The sequence below is a fragment of the Monodelphis domestica genome, chromosome 1, assembly GCF_027887165.1.
Source record: "Monodelphis domestica isolate mMonDom1 chromosome 1, mMonDom1.pri, whole genome shotgun sequence".
Taxonomy (NCBI): Eukaryota; Metazoa; Chordata; class Mammalia; order Didelphimorphia; family Didelphidae; genus Monodelphis; species Monodelphis domestica.
The window spans coordinates 12,278,890-12,299,440 of NC_077227.1; the positions used below are offsets into that span (position 1 = coordinate 12,278,890).

The following is a 20,551-nucleotide window of genomic DNA, read 5'->3' on the forward strand; positions in this document are numbered from 1 at the left end:
ACACATTAGTGCCAGCTTTCACGCACCTGGGAAAGCAGCAGCCGCAGCCGCAGCGGTTGGCAGAGCCTCGGTTCCTTCCACGGGAATTCCCAGGGTCTGAAGGGTGTACTCAGCTGCATAGGTCTTGGCTTCGTCAACAAAGGCACTAAGTTTTGGAGGAGTGAAGGGGTGACTGCAAAGCACAAGTGAGGTTAGATTTAGGACCATTTTCTAAGTCTCTCAGCTAGATCCATGCTAGTAATAAAGTGGAAAACATTTGTGGAATAAAAGGACTCAAAATTAAGACATTAAACTATTGACTTTAAAATGGATGATGAAGAGGATGCTCTTTCTGAATGGCTCACAAATCATCTTAATTTTAAACTATAGTTTATATAGACAAGTGACTTGTCCAGGGTCACATGGCAGGGAAGTGTCCGAGACCATATTTGAACTCAGGACTTCCCTTCTCCAGGCTTGGCTCTCTGTTCACTGAGCCACTTAATTGCCCCTGCTATTAAGTTTCTATCTGTATTAACTTATTGTTTCCTCCCCCAACCCAGGGAAATATAAGCTTCTTGAGGGCAGGGATGATTTTGACTTTATTTTCCTAGCTTTAACATCCAGCATATCCAGGCTGGCATTTCTTTAATGCCTGAAGACAACCCCTGCTCTCAAGAAATTTATATTCTCGCAGAGGCTTAAAATGCTTGAACAGAGAGAAACCACCACCGGGAGTGAGCAGGAAAAAGGAGAAAAACTACCCACATTGCTGGATTCTGGTTGGCAAGAGCTGGAATAGAGATTTTGTAAAGGAAAAGTTGTCTTTGGTCTTGGCCAAGGGCCGAGTGAAGCTGGTACACTGGCTGTCCCCAGTTATTCTTCTGGCAGATTTCTTCTAAGACCTAGAAGAATGAAAATAATAACTTTTATTGTATGTGTTTTCTTTGAAAAACAAGTGTCACACTTGGAGTCCTTCTCCCCATCTAAGAGTTTTAAACTTCCATTTTCTGCATTCATGCTAATATAAAAAAGAAAGAAAATGCTCCATGGTTTAATGCCTCGTAGACCTTGAGTTGAACTCAATTTGAACTCAATTGAAAACTGAACAACCATTAATTCAGAGAGATGGTTTTCCCACCATTTACTCTAATATGTTTTCTGCATTGCTGCTAGCTTCTTAACTTTGTCCCAAATGCCTAAAATTATTATTCTAGCTTTAACCTCAATTTTGTTTGCATTTTGATTGCTGCTGGATCCACTTGTCTTTCCTGTGATCACCCTTAATTTATTCATAGAGCACCAGAAGCAGATATAGCCTCCTTTCCATTCACTGGGTCCCCTTTGTGGAGAAAACCTAAGATAACTGCTAGTTTGTCCAAGGGGAAAATTCCTGGGGGGGGGGGCAGTCCTGTATTTCTTTGTCTGGTCACTTTCATTTTTCTGACCTATCACAGTTGACCATCTGTGGAATCCTCTGCCTTCTCATCATTTCTAGCATTGTTTTTCTAGGCATTTTGCCCCCAGGCTTACTGATTAATCACAATAACCATTTCAGTCTTTTCTCAAGACTAGAGACATTTAGGGTGAGGACCAATGTCTAGGACAGCCTAGAGTAGATCATTGCCCATTCTGTAACATGTTTCCTGTCCACAAGGTGTGAGGCACAGGAAATGACCATGAGTACAGGTGTAGGGCAATAGTTCTCCAAAATGAGTCTATTTGAGGGATGTTATTTCAATAATCCTTTTGGAATTGCATCATGGAATAACAGAATTGCACCTCAGTGGCTATCTAGGCTACTACAAATTAGAACTGGAATTATCTGTCCAGCAAACCTACAAAGTAGAGCTCTAGTCTTGGTTTTACCTCCAATGAGGAAGTCTGTCCATTTGAGTGGCTCTGACTACAGGATGGTTTAACCTGTGATATCCAGCCTAAACTTCCCTCATCTTCCATCTATTATTCCTACTTCTGCCTTGTAGGAGTGTGCATAACAAGGCTATCCATCTTTCATGTAGAATCATAGAACTCGAGTTCGAAGGGACCTCAGTGACCATCTAGTCCAACCCATAAATGAAAGAGTCTCCACTATAGCACACCCAGGTTGTGGCTATCCAGCCTCTTCTTGGAAACTTCTACCTGAGCACAATCCATTCCACTGTGGACAGTTCCTCATAGACTTGAAGATAATCTCAGCCTTCCCAGCCTCTTCTTGAAAACTTCCTAGAAGGGGAACCCTCTGCTTCAGTACAATCCATTCCACTTTGGACCGTGTCTCATATACTCGAAAATAACCCCAGTCTTCTCTTCTCCAGGTCAAGTATCCCCCGTTTATTCAGTGGATTCTTATATGATTTGGGCATCCCTCATTGTTTTAGTGGTTCCACCTCCAGGTACTCTCAAACTTTTGAAGGCCCCTTCTTTGGTGTGGTTCCCAGAAGGCAACAGAATGCTCCTGAGACCACCCCGTTCAGTTCTCCAGATGTGGCCCTGTTCTACTCTTGGTGATGTCTTCTGGTGTTCCAGGCAGTCTCCCTCCTGCCCTGTGATGTCCTGTGTGGTCCCACAGTGGCGATCCAGTGCTCCAAAAGGGATCCCTTCTAGATGCCATCTGGATTCACACTTGGCTTTTCTCTACTCAGGTGCTGTGTTCAGCTGCCATTCTGGGGCAACTCACTATGCTATGTAGACTGTGAAAACATACCATGTTTGGGACAGAGATTTCCATAGTGGCTGTGCCATCTTCTCCGAACTTGGGAACATCGTTGACCAGAGAGTCCCTGAATAAGCTAATGCTCTCTCCAGGACACAATTCTGTGGTCAGTGAGGCTACTTCTTGATGTTCTCTCACTTCCTCCATCAACAATGCTGCCCCCCTTTCTGCAGCCTGTCACTTCTCAGCTCCCCCCCCACCACCAGGGTACCCCTGGCCCCACATGCCTCAGAGTGTTGTTGGGCTGCCTGTGAGATCTTGCTCAGCTGATTGAGATGTATTAGTCAATAAGATTTAATACTCTCAGCTTATGGGAGGTTCTTGAAAGCCCAAAGGAGCCACATGGTCATCTGAGAGGGAGACAGGCACTTGCAGGGCTAATATTTGGGAGGCAGACTGAAGATACCTCAAATCATATCATTAGCTACCTCCTTCGTGTCCCTTTGTTGGGTACGTGCTCTGTGCTCGGAACTGTGCTCAAGGCTCGAGGAGACACACAGAGAGATCGAGCTGAGTGGCCAAGGGTAGCTTCTTATCTACCAGAGAGATAAGGCAAATGGGCCTTATTTGGCCCCCCCCAAAAAAGTACCCAACTTTTTTTTTCAGTGCACAAAAATCCATTTTCTCTCCCACTACTCATCACTTAAAAAGGAAAAAAAAAAACCAGAATCCTTGTAACAAATATACAGCAATTCTTTAACAGCGACATATGACAACCTACGTTTGCATGGTAATTTAGGGGTTGCACATGAGTTCTATTCTGTTATTTAATCCCCAAAATAACCCTGTGGAGGTGCTATCATTATCTCCACTTTAGAGATAGAGTCTCCCAGAGTTTGAATGACTTTCCAAAATCACATAGCTAGTAGATGTGAAGCAGAATTCAAATCCAGATCTTCCTGATGGCTATTCCAGTAATATGTCTGTTTACTAGGCCAAGGTGCCTCATAAGAATCAAGAGCAGTTTGGACTTTGCTGTAAAGAATGGCAGAATCTCAGAGTTAGAAGGGGCCCCAGGGGCTTCTAAGTAATCTCATACTGGGGAAAAGTACTCCTCTGGCTAATTTGGAATCAGACCCAGTCTCTTTTGTAAATAGACAAACCAGGGTCTAAATGAGGGTTAAATCAATGTGCAAACAGCCAGGGACCCAGAACTGTAGCCTCAGGTATTCATGGGTAAGATGTGATCTTCATAGCTTCTTACCCAGGACCATCCTAAGGAATGTTAGAATTTGTCTGAGGCTCAGAACGCTATAGAAATGGTCAAAAAAGAAACGGGCTGATAAAATGGGAAGAACGATGGATGTAAAGGCCCCAAACCCATTTATATGACCCTGAGTAAAGCATCTCCTCTCTGGGCCTCAGTTTACTTATTAGTAAAATGAGGAAGTTGGAGTAGATGACCTCTAAAATTCTCTCTAGCTCCAAATTTATGATGCTATGTTCTATGATTCCTCCACTCCCAAGCAAGTGGTTGGGCTAATAATATATGGAATACAGGGTTATTTCATGCAACAAAATGCAGACTTGTAACTTCTGCCAATACAGAGTGAAGACAGCCCTCCTTCTACCTTCATAAGCCTCTACCTTTCCCCAGGAACATATGTGGTATTCAAGGATTGATGAAAGATATGGACCCATTTCTGTAAGATGCAGAGTGAAGAAAACAAAAGAATAAAGCCCAGAGAAAACCAAAACCAGGAACAAAATCTGAGGGCCTCCCCAAGGGCAAAGGGGACTGGAAGAGGACACATGCACATTCAGGGCTCTGGGGATTATCTGGGCAAGATGACACAGAGAATGCTGGGAATACCATTTGCCCAGATTTTATCAAAGCTTTGAATAAAGCATCTGCAAGCATTCTTGTGGAGAAATTGGAAAGGAAGGGATCAGACTGATATCGCTGGATTCAGGTGAGATGTCAGGACTCAAGGAGTAGTTGGCAATAGTTCCAGGTCTGGATGGCAGAAGGTTTCTCTTAGGATGCCCAAGGAATCTTTGACTGCTCATGTACTTTTTTTTAACCCTTGCCTTCCATCTTAGAATCAATACTGTGTATTGGTTCCAGGGCAGAAGAGTGGTCAGCGCTAGGCAATGGGGGCTAAATGACTTGTTTAAGGTCACACAGCTAGGAAGTGTCTGAGGCCAGATTTGAACCTAGGACCTCCCATCTAGGTCTGGTCTCAATCCACTGAGGCACCTCACTGCTACTGGACATGAATTTTTAAACATTTTTATTAATAACTAAAGGCATCAGTGGCACACTTAAGAATTTTGCCAATGGGCACAAAGCTGAGAGGATTAGCCAACAGGCTGGATTCAGGATGCAAAAAGACCCTGCTAGGCTAGGGCCATGGGCTCAATTGAATAAGATGCCATTTTGACAAGGAGAAAGTCTTACAGTTGGGTTCAAAATATAAAGACAAAAATAGAGGAAGTCTGAGGGGACAGTAGTTTTGAAAAGCTTCTGATGTTTCAGCAGACTTGGGACTCAGGAGTCAGGCTAATGCCATCTTGGGTTGCCTCAGGAGCTTTGAGGAACAGGACAATGATGATTCCTGTGTAATCCACCTTCCTAAGACTACATCTGAAGTTGTGTGCTCAGTACTGTGATTTAAGGAGGGTCTGTGATGTCTGTGATGGCAACCATGATGGTGAAGGGTATTGAGTCTATAACCTAAGGAATTGTTGAAGAAGGGGTTTAGCTTGGTAAAAAGAAGACTCGGGGAAATATGACAGCACTCTTCAATATTTCAAAGACTTCCATGTCACAGAGGAATCGGATTTATTTTATTTGGCCTTAGAGGGCTGTGACAGAGGCTGGCACTAGAGAAAAGTGCCAGGCTGAAGAGTATGTGAAATTGATCACCTCGCCAGAGGAGGGGCCCCAGGAGTGAAATCAGGAGGAGGAGTACGCGCTGGCTAGGAGAGCAGTGAGGCTCTCGGTCTTGAGAAGCCAAAGAGAGAAATTGGGAAAAAAGACTTTCTCCTGAGGGTTACCCACTTTTCCTGCTGGTGACTGGAAATCCCAACACTTCCCAATTGAAGGGACTTTCTGAAGAGAAACCTGAGCAGACTTTACCTCAGCTCCTGTTGCCCAGGGGTGAGTCAACCTGACTTTCTCTCAGGGGGCTCAGGATGCCAAGGCCTGACTTCCCCCCAAACTAGAGGAGGGAGAGGGAAAGGATTTAGATAGAGACAGGGACCCCCTTTTCCCATTCTTCCCTGTCCATTATTTCCTTTTATATTACCTGATTGAGTTGACATTAAAAGTTATCTGTTCCCCTAGCTGAATGTTAGTGAACAGATCAAGGGGAGACCCTTTGGTCTTGAGTAGTAGAGGGGGGACAAGATTTCCATTCACCAGCAGGAAAAGTGGGCAACCCTCAGGAGAAAGTCTTTTCCCCAACTTCTCTCTTTGGCTTCTCAAGACCGAGAGCCTCACTGGTCTCCCAGCCAGAGTCTATTCCTCTGGATTTCAATCCTGGGGCCCCTCCCGTGTTGAGGTGATCAATTTCACATACTCTTCAGCCTGGCACTTTTCTCTAGTGCCAGCCTTTGTCACAGGGCAGAACCAGGAACGAGAGGTAAAGGTTGTAAAGAGGCCAATTTAGGCTTGGAATTAGAAAAAGCTTTTTAACACTTTGTCATCGTCGTTGAGTTGTTTTTCAGATAACTCTTTGTGATCCATTTTGGGGAGATTTTATGGGCAAAGATTCTGGAGTGGTTTGCCATTTCCTTCTCTAGCTCATTTTCACCATGAGGAGACTGAGGCAAACAGATTGAAGTGACTTGTCCAGGATCACATAGCTGGGAATTGGCTGAGGCTGGATTTGAACTCAGGAAGAGATGTCTTCCTGACTCTAAGCCAGGCGTTCTATCTCCTGAATCACTTGGCTGGCTTTTTTTTTAAACATGGACTGGAATACTTTAATAGGTGCTAGGTCCTTCTACGTGGAAGGCCTCCAGTAGAGCCTAGAAAAGTACTTATTGAGTATATTATTGGGAGATGAGTGTTCCTCTCCCACAGCTGTCTAGAGAGCTGCTGAGGTCCCTCCCAAAACTCCATTCTATGATTCTATTCAAATTCATATTCATTTGAGTTTCTTTGAACAAACTCAAATAGTTTAGAGGTTAGAGTTTCCATATGACTTGAGTTATTAAGTTTATTGTTTAATCATTTAAAGAAAACAGAGTTTCATGCTGCTTCAGCTACTGCCACCTACCTGAGGAGCAAGTTTCATTCCTTGAGGCTTTAAGGTAACTTGGTTCATTGGTGTGAGCTCCATCCCAGGTAAAATGTCGTAGAGTTTGTCCTCTCCCCTCTTGTCTCCTTTGACCTGATAGCCACGCCCCCGGCCCAGGTAGGCCAAATATCCACGACCGCCCAGTCCTCTAACTCCCGCAGCCCCTACAGGGACATTCATGTAAATTTCTAGGAATGTAAGAAGGCATTAAACTGAATCAAACCACCAGAAAATCACCCCGATTCTTACTGTAATGGAAAAGTTAGCCCACATCACATTGATTATGCCCCAAAAGATGGGTCAGCATGTGGGATCCTAATGGAATGAAACTCAATGCAAAGTAGAGTTCACTGGAGACAATCGAGTGACCTTCGGAGGACACTAGTAATGTGGACACTACGCCAGTGTGGATCCCTGAGCTGGACGTGCCATTTCCAATTTCGGCTGCTAATTAACTTAACTCTCAGAGAGATTTGGCTGGAGAGTGAAGATGGTGAAATGACTTATTAAGGGATGCCAATGCAACATCACCATCCTGCTTAGAATATTCCATCTTGCCTTTGGACTCTCCTTCAACAGCAAAATCAAAGTCATCGCCAGCAAGCACGCTATTAGGATATTGGGACAAGGAAGCAAATCCAAGTCTTGGTTAAGTTCCCTGCATTTATTTCTTTGTTCTGCCAAGGTGAGGCTTGACTTTCCATTGAGTTCATCCCCAGATTACTTTTGATTTTAGCTTTACTATTTTTTTTGCCACAATGCTGATTTGATTTGCCATTGATGGCATAAAGGGAGAGGAAAAATAATTATACCAATTACTCTTCCTTCAGTCAGCCCCATTAGTTCCTTAATAGTCATGACACAGATTCTTTCCCCCTTGCTTAAAACATAGGACATTCTTACCTCCCTCCTCTTCCCCCATGCACACATTACAACTGGTTCATTTTAAAGGTACAGAATTCTGATTCTTCAATGTCATGATTCCCCCCAGAAAAAGTGTAGTGGGCTCCTTCTGGAGAAAGAGGAGGTCTTCAAGCAAAGGCTGGATGACCACATGAGGAATACTGTAAAGGGGATCAGGGCCAGGGTAAGAGTTGGATGACATCAGTGCTGGCTCCCCCTTCAACTCTGGGGTTGTGATTCTTTGCAATGTTTGATTCTAAGTCCAGTGAAATGTTCCCTAGTAGCCTTCCTCCCTGCTCAAATGACTAAGACTGGAAAGTCTGTGGGGTGTGTGTGTGCGTGTGTGTGTGTGTGTGTGTGTGTGTGCATTTATTAGAAGTTTTTGTAAAAGGAAATAGATATGATCTGGCAGTCAGACTGGTTGTTTCCTTTTGTGATTGGACTTTAATTCCTCGTTCTCTAATATTCCTCAGAAACAAGTTCATTTCCTTCCTCACATCTCCATATTTGTAGATGGCGGGAGGATGAAAGCATCCTGCTATTTTAGGTGACAAAGGTGGGACTCAACCCAACATCACTAGAATGGGTATTCCAGCTTGGTTCTCCATTACTGGTAAGTGGATTGTGTTGAGTTGGTTCTGTTCAAGCTTGGTCTCTTTGGGTCATGAGATCATAGATGTAGAGCTAGGAAGGGATCTTCTTGTTTGTACTCAGCACAGTGCCTAGCAGGTTATATTCTGCACTTAATAAGTTACAGTGAGTCTAGTCTTGTCCCTTCATTTTTACAGAGGAGGAAGTGGCTCACTTATGACTCTTGGCATACGTTTATTCCTCCAAACCACCTCAGTCCTGGTCATGCCCTTAGTCTGGCCATCATTCTCAAGTGGAATCCTCACAATATTCCACTTATATGGTCACAAACCCTGAAATTCCTTTATTTCTCATTGAGTTTTTGTTGTCCAACCTCTTCCTGTGCCCCATAGCTCCAAAGCCTGTTCTTGGTTCTCAGTGTGAATTCTCCTTCTTCCATCTCTCTGTTCTTTCCCAGACCTTTACTCCCGCCCATGCTACACTCCCTTTCCTTCTCCATCTCAGCACCTTAGTGAACCAGCTCAACTCTACACTGCTCTTTTCTCACTCATTCCTTGCCCTCCTTGCCTTTCAGTGCTCTCATCCTGCCCAGACTCAACCTTGGAGGATTCTTATCTGTGTTGCCAGAGGGAGTGCCCCATACCCATGAGCCCATAAAAATGGCCGTTAACATGGTGGTGGAGGTTGGGGAAAAAGGAGTGAGCTGTGAGCCTGGAAGGTGTAGCCACAAAGATGAAATCATAGATGCTTTATGTTTGGAATAACCATCAGCATTCCTATGATGACTGTTAGATTTAGAGTCAAAGCTGGGATTCTGCCTTTCCACGAGGCTGTAACCAAATGACTCAGCTCAGAACAAGTCATTTCTCCATAGTCAACAGAAGCTCTACATTTTCTCTCTTGCTGAATCTCTAGTGAAAATACGAGACCTTTCACCAGTTGTAATGTGATTAAAAAAGATTCCTTGCTTAATACCACAGGTACAACACGTGATTTTCCATGGACAATTACCCATCCCCAGTACCATGATATCCCCCGTATCATCCAGCTAAAACTATGGCAGTAGAAAGCACTTGAAATCTTAGGAGTTAGTAATAGATGTCGAAATGGCTGACGTTACCTCTAATAGAAGGGGGCCGGAGGATGGCTCTGTTGCTGAGGGGTCCCTTGGCCACTGGAAAGTGGAGGTTTGGAATGGCTGCATAGGCCTGTGGGGCGTAGAAGACAGGGGCTCCCAGGTAGGCTGTGGCTGGGTCATAAACATGTCCCAGGGGGTAGGTGTATTCCCCTTGCAGCCCAGAGCCCCGGCCACCTGTGCCTCGGGTGTATCTCACGTAACTGTCTTTATCCACTGGCTTGGCTAATGTAACTTCAATAGGAGAACCATCCAATACCTTTTGGAACAAGAAAAGGAGGAGAAAGTGAGGAATAGGGAAGGTACATGGGCAAGTACCATCTGTCCCCTCCTACTGTTTGCTCTCACTTTCTATGTTTACTTGGGTCAGCCTACGCCCCAGGGCCAAGTCATGATGGGAACATGGCCAGGGGAATGGTGAGGAGTGTGTGGAACTTCCAAAAAAGGTCCTGGTTTGGGAGACATGGGTTGAGTAAGGAAACTTCCCTCAGATCCCGGAATCGTGCCCCCTGAGCTGAGTTCTGCTTCCAGCCAATTCCATATGTCTAAAATCAGTTTCCTGAATTCATCTAACTCTAAGTCTATGATTTTTTTCTCCCTGAAACCCTTACTGTCTGCCTTAGAATGGATACAAAGCATCCATTCCAAGGCAGGAGAGCGTAAGGGCTAGGCAATTGTGGTTAAGTGACTTGCTTGGGACACCCATCCGGGAAGTGTCTGAGGTCAGATTTGAACCCAGGTCTGGCTCTCTCTCTGCTGAGCCACTTGGCTGCCCCTTCTAACACTTTGATTTTGATCCTATAATTTCAACCCTTTGACTATGAAGTTGGCATCAGAAGAAATTCTGTAGTAGCCAGACTAGCCCTTTGACTTCATGTGCTCCAATCCTGGTTAGGACTCTCCACGTTTCCCTAGTGCTTACCCGAGTCATAGGCAATGTCGGTGGTCCCCTGGGTGGACTAGAAAACTGCATTCCAATGAAGTCTCCCCCATTCCCCCCTCATTAGTACATCATGCGTCTCGTTTTCATGCACTGTGACACTCACAGGACATGGGCCAGTCCACCAGTCCTTGAGATGGTGCTAACTTAGCTTCAGAGCTGCCTCTTTCCCTAACCTGGACAACTAGAAGCTCCTGTCCTTGGTGTGGGATCAGATGGGTCTCTCTACTCCCAGCCAGGCCCATTCTATGATAAAATGACTGTTGACCTGTGACCAAAGTGTAACGAAGCTGCTCCCAGAATCAACATGTGGAAAAGCAGCATTACTTCATGACAGAAGAGAGAGGAAGAAAGCCAAGACAGATAGGGCCTCCAGTGGCAAATGTACCAGTTTGGGAAACAGAGGCTCTGGGTTCAAATTCTGACCCTGCCATTGACTACCTGGCTGATGTTGGGCAAGGAATTTAACACCTCATCCATTCTAGGAGGGTCTTTAGATGGTTTCCAAGGTCTCTCCCAGCTCTATTTGGTTACTTGACATCCTGAGATGAACTCAGCATTCACATCAAACTCCTATTTGGGACTTTGGCCATTACGGGTGCAGGTGTCTCCCTTCCATGTATGGAAGCCCCTCATTGGCTCTCATTCCTGTATTACCTTTCCATTTAAAGCTTTCATGGCGTTCACTGCATCATCACGGTTATTAAAGTGTACAAAAGCATAGTCTCGGATTTTCTTCACCCTCTCCACGGAACCTGCAAGGAATCAGGAGAATAAAACGATTACAGAGGTGCCAGAGGGATAATCCCACACGGTTGGTCACTTCTAAGGCAACCTGAACAGCACAGATATATTGAGGCCATCTAGTCCGGGCAGCTCATTTCCCGTCATCTTAAGAGGTTAAAAAAATCTCAAACTAACAAACACCAAATCAAACACCATTTTTCTGTACGTTAGAGTCCAGTGCCAAGCTCTATTAGATAGACCTTGTCTTTTCTTGTGTACGCAATGAAGGAAACAAATATGTTTCAGAGCTGCCTGCATTGCTTTTCTGTGCTTCCTTCTGACCTTCCTTCTATTCTCTTTCCTTTTTGAGAAGAAGGAAGGGGAGCTCCCCTGCTGCTCCCCTCTCCCTCTCCTCTCCCTCCCAGACTGAAAAACATCTTCCATGATTATTGGTGGTCTCCATAAAATATAAATATGATCTTCTGTGCCCTCATTTGGTTCTAGACTCTGCCCCACCTTCTGTTGGAAGGGCTATCTTTTTCCTTGTTCCTCTACTTTGTTTATAATGTGACCTCTTATTGCTAAGTCACATATCTCTTTGGAGTTTCTCCTAATTATGTTGCTGCCATATTGTCCATTTCTGCCGGAATGCTTTCCGGTTTTCCGAGCAGTTTTTGCCGGAGCGTGAGTCCTCACTCCGATTGCTGGGGCCTTTGGCCAAACCCTTCTTTTTACAAATAAGGAATTGAAGCCCAGAGAGGTTTTGCAACATGTCTAAGCTTGCACAGGTAACCCAGTAGCCAAGTTGCAGTTTCAACCTTGGTCCAACCTTCTTTCAATTGTCCCATGCTGCCTTGTGATTTGGCTTCAAACTGCCTTTTTCAGGTATGCTTTAGTTGGAAATCCCCCCCCCCCCCAAAAAAAAGCATACCTGTGTATTCAGGGAAGAATTGGATGAGTAAAAGTTGTATCTAGAGAATCATTTTTAAAAAGAACCCTGGGTGAAGCTGGGTGGCTCAGTGGATTGAGAGCCAGGTCTAGAGATGGGAGGTCATGGGTTTGAATCTGGCCTCAGATACCTCTTAGCTGTGTGACCCTGGGTAAGTCACTTGACCCGCATTGCCTAGCCCTTACCACTCTTCTGCCTTAGAACCAATACACAGTATTGATTCTATAATGGAAGGTAAGGGTTTAAAAAAACAACAACCCTCTGGGGCTCTATTTATTGGTGGCCATTTGTCTCTGGAGGAGGATTTGGCATTCTTTTCAAAGTGCTGTTGTAGAGGGCAGTGAGATCTGAGAAGTCTTCCAAGCACTGACACTAAACTCAAGTTGGAAGCTCCCTTCGTCTGCCTTCACTGCTCATTTTCAGCTTCCATGTTAGAGGAGCGAGACCACAGCAGAGCAAACTTGCCGCCTCCTTGCTAGGATCTCTTGGGCCTTTGGGACCTCCTCCCTGGAGGCGAGTTTCCCTTCCAAGCAGACTTTCGTTCGCCTCCATCAGCTCGGTGCCATGGCTTCCCTCTCTGAGCATGAAAAGACACGAGTCCAACAGGCAACAAGAGGCAGTCTGGGAGTCTGGGCTGCCAATTAAGGGACGCACGCACAGCCTCAGCCCAGGGGAAGCTATCTTGGGAGGGAAGGGGAATTGCCTCTCCTCATTCTCCTTCTAACTAATGAGCCTTAGCCACAGGCCAGGCTTCCTCTGATGGGCTGGGTGGGAAGACTGGCAAATGATTAGCCTTTCAGCCTTTCCTTTGAAGTCTCAGCCTTTAAAAGTAATCAGCTGTAAGTGATAAACATTAGAAGCATTCCTCACTCCTAGGGGTGGGAGGCCAACCCAGAGCAGGGAGGGGGAAAGGCTCGAGCCAAAGGTTGCGTCAATGGGGTAACCCCAGGAAAGGTAGCATTCCTCCCTCCTTTCGGGGAAGAGGAGAGGGACAATGGGGGCAGAGTGCTACAAGCAATGCCAGATGCTGTTCTATCAGTTGTGTGTGTGTGTGTGTGTGTGTGTGTGTGTGTGTGTGTGTGTTGGGGCTACATGGGAGGGTTCAATTCTGAAGGTCAGAGGATGCTAGCATCACAGATTTGGATCTGGAAGGGAAACTAGTGGTCATAATTCTACCTCCCTTATTTTTACAGATAAGGAAACTGAGGCACTGAGCAGTAGGGAGGAGGAACTTTCTCTTGGAATGGTCATGTTAGAAAATACAAGAGGCTGCCTTCCAAATGTTTGTCTGTCTTTAGTAAGCCATCAGCTGTCATTAGAGAGCTACTTGTGAGGTCCTAGAGACCCCCAATACCTAGAAAAGCAAAGAAATGCAAGCCAACAGACATTTTTATAGCACTTCCTAATTGGTCAAATATTTTCTAGGAGTCAGGAAGTCCTGAGTTTAAATTTTACTTCAGATACTTCCTAGCTGTGTGACCCTGGGAAGTCACTTAACCCTGTTTGCCTCAGTTTCTTCATCTGTAAAATGAGTTGGAGAAAGAAATGGACAATCACTCCAAAATCTTTGCCAAGGAAGCCCCAAATCAGGTCACAGAGAGTCAGACATGATTGAAAATAACTGACCAACAGCAATAAAAAGTGTTTAAGGGCACTATCTTATTTGAGCCTCATGAGAACTCTGTGAGGTTAGTATACCTATCAATATTGCTGTCCTCATTGTATAGGGAATGAAACTGAGGCTTGCTCAGAGTCAGGAAGAGTCCAAAGCAGGAGTTGAATCCAGCTCTCTGTAGCTCTAAGTCCAGGGATCGGTCCACAATACTATGTGGTTCTTTAAGGTGGATTACCAATGGCTTTGCATCCTCTTGGGAAAGTCAACAGCCCTTTGATTGACTTCCAATAGGAGGCAGCCATCCCTAGCTTGGGGATTAAAGGGATTGGCCTGGTGTACATGGAAGTTGCAGATGAACCTGGTCAGATAAGAGTTGTTAATTGTTTGGAAGAAGAGAAAAGAAGGTTCCAAGTGACTTTGAAAAATTGGAGAAATGATCCATATGGGTCATGAAGAAGTCCTACAGATAGATTTATACCAAGTAGAAAGCTATGGGAAACAAACCCAAGAGCCCACATACAGATTGGGTAATAATTCATGAAATCTAAGTATGGTGATGAAGATCTGAGGCTCCTAGTGGCACACACATTAAATGTGAATTAGCAGAATAGAATTCTCCTATGTTAAGACTTATGGATGAATGAATATTACAACAAACTAATCTTTTGATGATACTTACTGTTTCTTATACTTAAAACATCAATTCATAGGATCTTAGATTTAACATGGATTGTGAAAAGAGCTGCCTTTGTGGTAAAAGCTAAGAATATTATGAAATTAAAGGAGGATAAGATACGAGAATAATATAATCAATGGAACACCAACTAGTTCTTAAAAGGAAGGTAAACTAACTTGGGGTTTGTTTGTTTTTTCTTTTTAGTGTGGACAAAGATGGCTTTGCTTATTCAAGTATTAAGATGCAGTTCAAAGTTTCTCAAGGGTCTCAGGCAGCACTCAGAGAGACATAGCACCCAGGACTAGGAAAACAATAGTCTCAGGTACTCTCTTCTGGTCTGAACACATGAGGAGTAATTGTGTTCAGAGTGAGGCATCATGGTTTAAGAGATGACCCAGATTAACTGGAAAGCACCCAGAGGAAGACAGCTAAGAAAGGACCCCGAGAAGGCGCTCTGGAAAGAAGTTGGGGATGTTTATCTTGGAGAAGAGAGGGAGGACAACATGATGCCTTTCAAGCATCTTGAGGGCCACCATGCAGAGGAGGGATTAGACTTATTCATCTTGGTTTTGGAGCAATGGATGGAAGCTGAAAGAGGTCAATTGGGGTCTGATTTCTAGCTAGATTTGCTAAGAATCAGAGCTATCCAAAAGCAGAATGGGTTGCCTTGGAAGGCAGTGGACTGCCCCTCGCTTGGGCTCTTTAAACAAAGGCTGAATAACCATGAGTTGGAGGCCTGATAGTAGATGATATTCCTCGAGCAAAGGTGGGGTTGGATGCCTCTGAGGTCCTTTCCAACTGGAGTCCTGTGATTCCATGACCTTGTTCAGACATCCAGAGGATGGCTGGAGATACAATGACTGATCCTTCTGCATCTGCACAAAGACGTGTCTGATTTTAGGCAGAGGGATTGCAGGGCTGCTTTCCTACAAGTAGCACAGTTCTTTCAGCTCTGTACTTGACAGCTCAGTGTGAGGAATTTATCTCTGCGGGAAGCAGGAGAAAATAATGTTTCTATGGCTTTGGGGAGGGCAGTAGATTTCCCAGGTTGCCTTGGCAAAGGTGACAAGAAACCCCAAATCAAAGTAGTTTTGATCCAATCTTAATCCAAATTCCTTCCAATACTTTAAGAGTTCTGCAGAGAAAATAACATTTGGATTAACTTCAAATCTTAAAATAGAAGCCCAACATTGGTTTGGGACCATCTCAGGATTTTTCTTTTCCTTCTAATACCACAAAATAAATTTCTTTTCAAAAACTCTGTCATTTTATCTTTCCTTAAAACACCCTTATCTTTAGTCTTAGAATCTATATTAAGCATTAGATCCATGGCAGAAGAGTGGCAAGGGCTAGGCAGTTAGGGTTAAGTGACTTGCCCAAGGTCACATAGTTAGGAAGGATCTAAGGTCAAATTTGAACTCAGGACTTCCAGTCTCTGGATCTGGCTTTCTATTACTGAGCCATCTAGCTACCCCTTCTTATCTTTGCTTAAAAATCACCAACAAGGGGAAATCCCCCACCTTTGGAGACAGCCCATTCCATTTGGGGGCAGTTTAGAAAGTTTTTCCTACAAGCAAGCCCAAGTTTGCTTCTTTGTAACTTCCAGCTGTGGTTCTTCCTTCTTCCCTTTGGGGCTACACAGAACAATATTAACCCCCATTCCATAATACAGTCTTTCAAGTACTTAAAAATTGGTCCAATATTTCTCTGGCTCTTTTCTTGTCTAGGCTAAGTGTCCCGAGTTCCTTCAACCAACCCTCCTATGGCATGCTCTTAAGCAGCTTTGCCCTCCCCTGGAAGCGCTTCAACTTACCAGTGCCCTTCCTGAACCACTCTGATGCCCTGGCCTGAACATCACATTCCATATTAGTCCAGCCAGTACAGTAGGACTATCTATCACCTTGCTAATTGTACACCCTTGGACCTCCCACTGTAGCCAATAATTAGATGTGAGATCTAGCTACCACATTTCACTGTCGATTCAATAATATACATAATACTACTGCACGGAGCCCTAGATCTTTTTTTCAGATAATTCCCATCTTGTCCTATTTCCAGGGTGGAATATTTTACCTTTTCATTTACTTACTCAATATTCACCTATCAGAATACAGGAATGAAGTGAGTCCAGATGAAAGCCACGAGCATTTGTATCAAGGCCAGACGCATGGATCCTCCCCTCACTCCCGCTCTCCACACAGGAGGGTCATCTCCTATGGAAGTCCCTACCTGGTTTAATGCTGTTGAATTCCTTTTCGAGGGTCTCTTCAGAGGTAGACAGCATGAGGTTTCGCACATAAAGGATTTTCACAGAAGACATTGTGTCTTCATCAACCTCCACCTCTGGTTCTGCCCAGTCTACTGCAATGGGATGTCCCCACAACTGAATCCTCCCTATTGAGAAAGACCAAAGGAATTATTTATTCATTCATTCATTCATTTGTTTGTTTGTTTATTTATTTATTTATTCATTCATTCATTCATTCATTCATTCATTTATTTATTTATTCATTCATTTATTTATTTATTTACTCATTCATTCATTTATTTATTTATTTATTCATTTATTTCTTTATTTATTTCTTTATTTATTTATTTAAACCCTTACCTTCTGTCTTGGAGTCAATACTGTGTATTGGCTCCAAGGCAGAAGAGTGGGAAGGGCTAGGCAATGGGGGTCAAGGGACTTGCCCAGGGTCACACAGCTGGGAAGTGTCTAAGGCCAGATTTGAACCTAGGACCTCCCATCTCTAGGCCTGGCTCTCAATCCACTGAGCTACCCAGCTGCCCCCGACCAAAGGAATTATTGATGAAAATAATGATTGAGGTAGTAGCAGGCAGTCCTGATCCTTTGAATGACTTCTTAAATGCCATTAATTATAGGTTCAGAGACTTAGGTCTCAAGGGAAATTTAGTAATTAGTCCAATTCTCTCATTTTACAGGTGTAGAAATTGAGGCCCCCAAATGTAAAATGACTTGTCCAAGAGCCAAGAGCTGCTAGTTGCTGCACACAGGAATTCCTTCCAGTCTTTGTTTGTTTGGTAATTGTTGGTCTTCTGTGGGTCACTTTCATTCTTTGTGCCAGTTCCCCCTTTATAAAACAAGGAAGTTTGGACTAGATGAAATTAGACAGAGAAAAGCAAACATTTAGAGTAGAAGGTGGCCCTTGTGAGACATTCTGGATCAGACACAAATATATATATTCAAACCCTTACCTTCTGTCTTAGAATCAATACGGTGTTTTGGTTCCAAGGCAGAAGAGTGGTAAGGTCTAGGCAAGGGGTATTAAGTGACTTGCCCAGGGTCACACAGCTAGGAAGTGTTTGAGGACACATTTGAACCTAGGACTGACTCTCAATCCACTGAGCCACCCAGCTGCCCTCTCAGACCCACATGTTGACTGGTAGAGAAATCGTATGATTCATGTGTCTGTAAGTAGAAATGAGTTTGGAAACAGGCATGAAGGGGCCTCTTGGATATCTTTAGTTCTTATCTATTATGTTACACGCACAGTCAGTCTGACTTATTAAATATCTACCATTTACCAGGCACTGTGCTAAGTGAATGACATACAAAGAATGGCAAAAACCATTTCCTGCTCTCAAGAAGTTCATAGTATAATGGAGGAGTCAACATGCAAATAACTATGTACCAACAAGACATAAGGATAAGTTGGTGATAATCAACAGAGAAAAGGCACCAGAATGAAGAAGAGCCTTCCTGGAGAAAGGGGTTGTGTCTGGGACTTGAAGGAAGCCAGGAAATGGTGCATGTGCATATGATGGTCAGAACTGCACCTTGGGAAAATCAGTTTGGCAAGTGAATTGGACATGGATGAGTGGAGTGAATTTGTGCTTTTGAACATGAATTTAAGAGGTGTACTGGACATCTAGTTGAGATGCTTAATCAGCAACTGGAGATATGAGATAAACAAAAAAGTTAGGGCTAAAAAATTAGATCTGAGAATCATCAGCCTAGAGATGATAATTCAATTCATGATACTACCTAGGAAATGCAGTAGAATGTCAGAGAATGCCTCCACTAAAGTCACCTCCTCAAGTCTCATCATAGTTTGGAGGTAACTCTGGGTTATCACATGCCTTTCTGGAAGAGCACAAGCTCTAATACAGTGATGGTGAACCTTTTAGAGACTGTGTGCTATGCCCACCTCTGAAACCACATGCCATGCCATGTCCCTTCACCAAATGCCAGGTGTACCTTATCCCCCTCCCCCATCCCACACAGGGGAGGGAGAAAGCACTCCTATTGGGCTCCTGGATGGAGGAGTGGGTGAAGTGAGGAATGTTCTCAGTGAGTGTAGAGAGGGGGAGGGGAGTGACCTGAGCCACCTATGAGCCACCCTCCTTACCCCCTGTGCACTCCTATTAGGCTGTGGGGCATAGGGGTGGGTGATGTGAAAAAATGTCATCAGGCATGGTGGAGAGGGGGAAGGGAGCAGCTCTGCCATATTCTCTCTGCCTTTCTAGTAATGAAGTATGGGCACACATTCTCACAGAGAGTGCTCTGTGTTTTGGCACACATGCCATAGGTTTGCCATCACTGCTCTACTATATTCAATCATGTGGAAAAGATGAGTGTGGATCCAGCATTATATTATACCCAATCAGATCCATTTAGCCAAGTTTGGAGATGTTTTTCACAGGGAGCTCAGCCAAAGGTATCCTCTAAGTCTATCATTATCATAAACCAGGATATATTCCACAAACAACAGATGACAAATCAAAATAAATTTAAGAATTTTAGATGTTGCAAGATTTGGAGTTACTTAATTAAGACACATGGTAAACTGTGATGTCCATTCAAAAACTATTTTTGTTTGTTTTGGGAAATGGTGAAAACTTCCAGGACATGGAAGGGAGGATGACAGATTCTGTCTACAGAGAAGTTCCTATTTTCCATGTGTAGTTTAACACATTCAGAGGCTGATTATTTACCTCTTGCTGCCTAAACCTATGCCTGGGCACTCTCACTTGAATTCTGTGTCTTTATGAAGTACATTTTAGACTGAAATGTAATAGTTAAACACTGGGACTTCCCTACCCCTGAAGGAGAAAATGGTAATAAAAATCAACAGATCTTTACCATTTTTTGTCTCTTTATTGCCCTTCCATTTTGAACTTTAAATACTCTTGGATGATTTGTCTTAATGGAGCCTCTTTTTTCCAAGCTGTCCATAACCTTGTCACTTCTTTGAATTCTTTCTGTTTTCACATTTACTCTTTTTCCTTGTTTGGCTTAAATGACCTTTACCCTGACAAGTCACTTGTCTGACTGTAAAGACAGATGTTTTGAAAATGGCTGTTGCATCAATTGCTAGTCACTTCCTGTCTGTTAAATTATAATCAGTTTCATTTTTGTGACGTTATTGGGTGCTTTCACATCCCATGCTCCTTGACACTTTTTTCCAGTAAAGATTTCATGCTACCTAGGTCTGATTAATTTGCATAATCTATAAACTTTGAGTTCTCTTTGATTTTTTAATCCTGGGACATATTTTTTAACATTTTAGTCTATCCTTTATACCCCAGGTTCCATTGAGTCATAGAATGTTAAAATTAGTGTTGATTTGATTTATAGGGAATTATTGAATTCTTAGTAGACTGTCTCTTCATCTTTTTAAAAATAATATTTTATTTTCCTTTAAATGTAAAAAGAATTTTTAATATTCATCATGAAAAATTATCTTAGTTCCAAATTTTCTCCCTCTCTTCTGCCCTCCCCCATAATGGTGAGCAATCTGATATAAATGTTATATGTGCAATCACAAAAAATAAAATTTTCCTTATTAATCATTTTTGTGGAAGAGATCTCAAACAAAACAAAAATGAAGGAAGAAATTGAAATATGGTGTGCTTTGGTCTGGATTCAGACTCTATCAGTTCTTTGGAGGCAAATGACATTTTTCATCACTAGTCATTGGATTTGTCTTGGATCATGTGTGGTTGAGAATAGTTGGGCTATTCACAGTTGATCATCATACAATACTGCTGTAACTGTGTGCAATACTCTGATGGTTCTACTCCTTTCACTTTGCTGACGCAAACCTTGCTGA

The 20,551-nt window shown here is 43.5% G+C and overlaps 1 protein-coding gene across 3 annotated transcripts in view; it reads right to left on the bottom strand.

Annotated features, from left to right (window-relative positions):
- A1CF (APOBEC1 complementation factor) overlaps positions 1-20,551 on the bottom strand; it is a 111,097-nt gene that overhangs the window by 13,054 nt on the left and 77,492 nt on the right. For 2 of the 3 annotated variants that reach the window (XM_007478329.2, XM_016428099.2), the window contains 6 exons: positions 16,707-16,871; positions 11,169-11,266; positions 9,557-9,830; positions 6,922-7,130; positions 748-884; positions 27-172 (listed from right to left, as the gene is read on the bottom strand). In XM_007478329.2, the coding sequence (XP_007478391.1) occupies positions 27-172; positions 748-884; positions 6,922-7,130; positions 9,557-9,830; positions 11,169-11,266; positions 16,707-16,871 (1,029 nt within the window). The remainder of the gene's footprint in view (positions 1-26; positions 173-747; positions 885-6,921; positions 7,131-9,556; positions 9,831-11,168; positions 11,267-16,706; positions 16,872-20,551) is intronic. The other variant, XM_001363571.3, reaches the window with a different exon arrangement.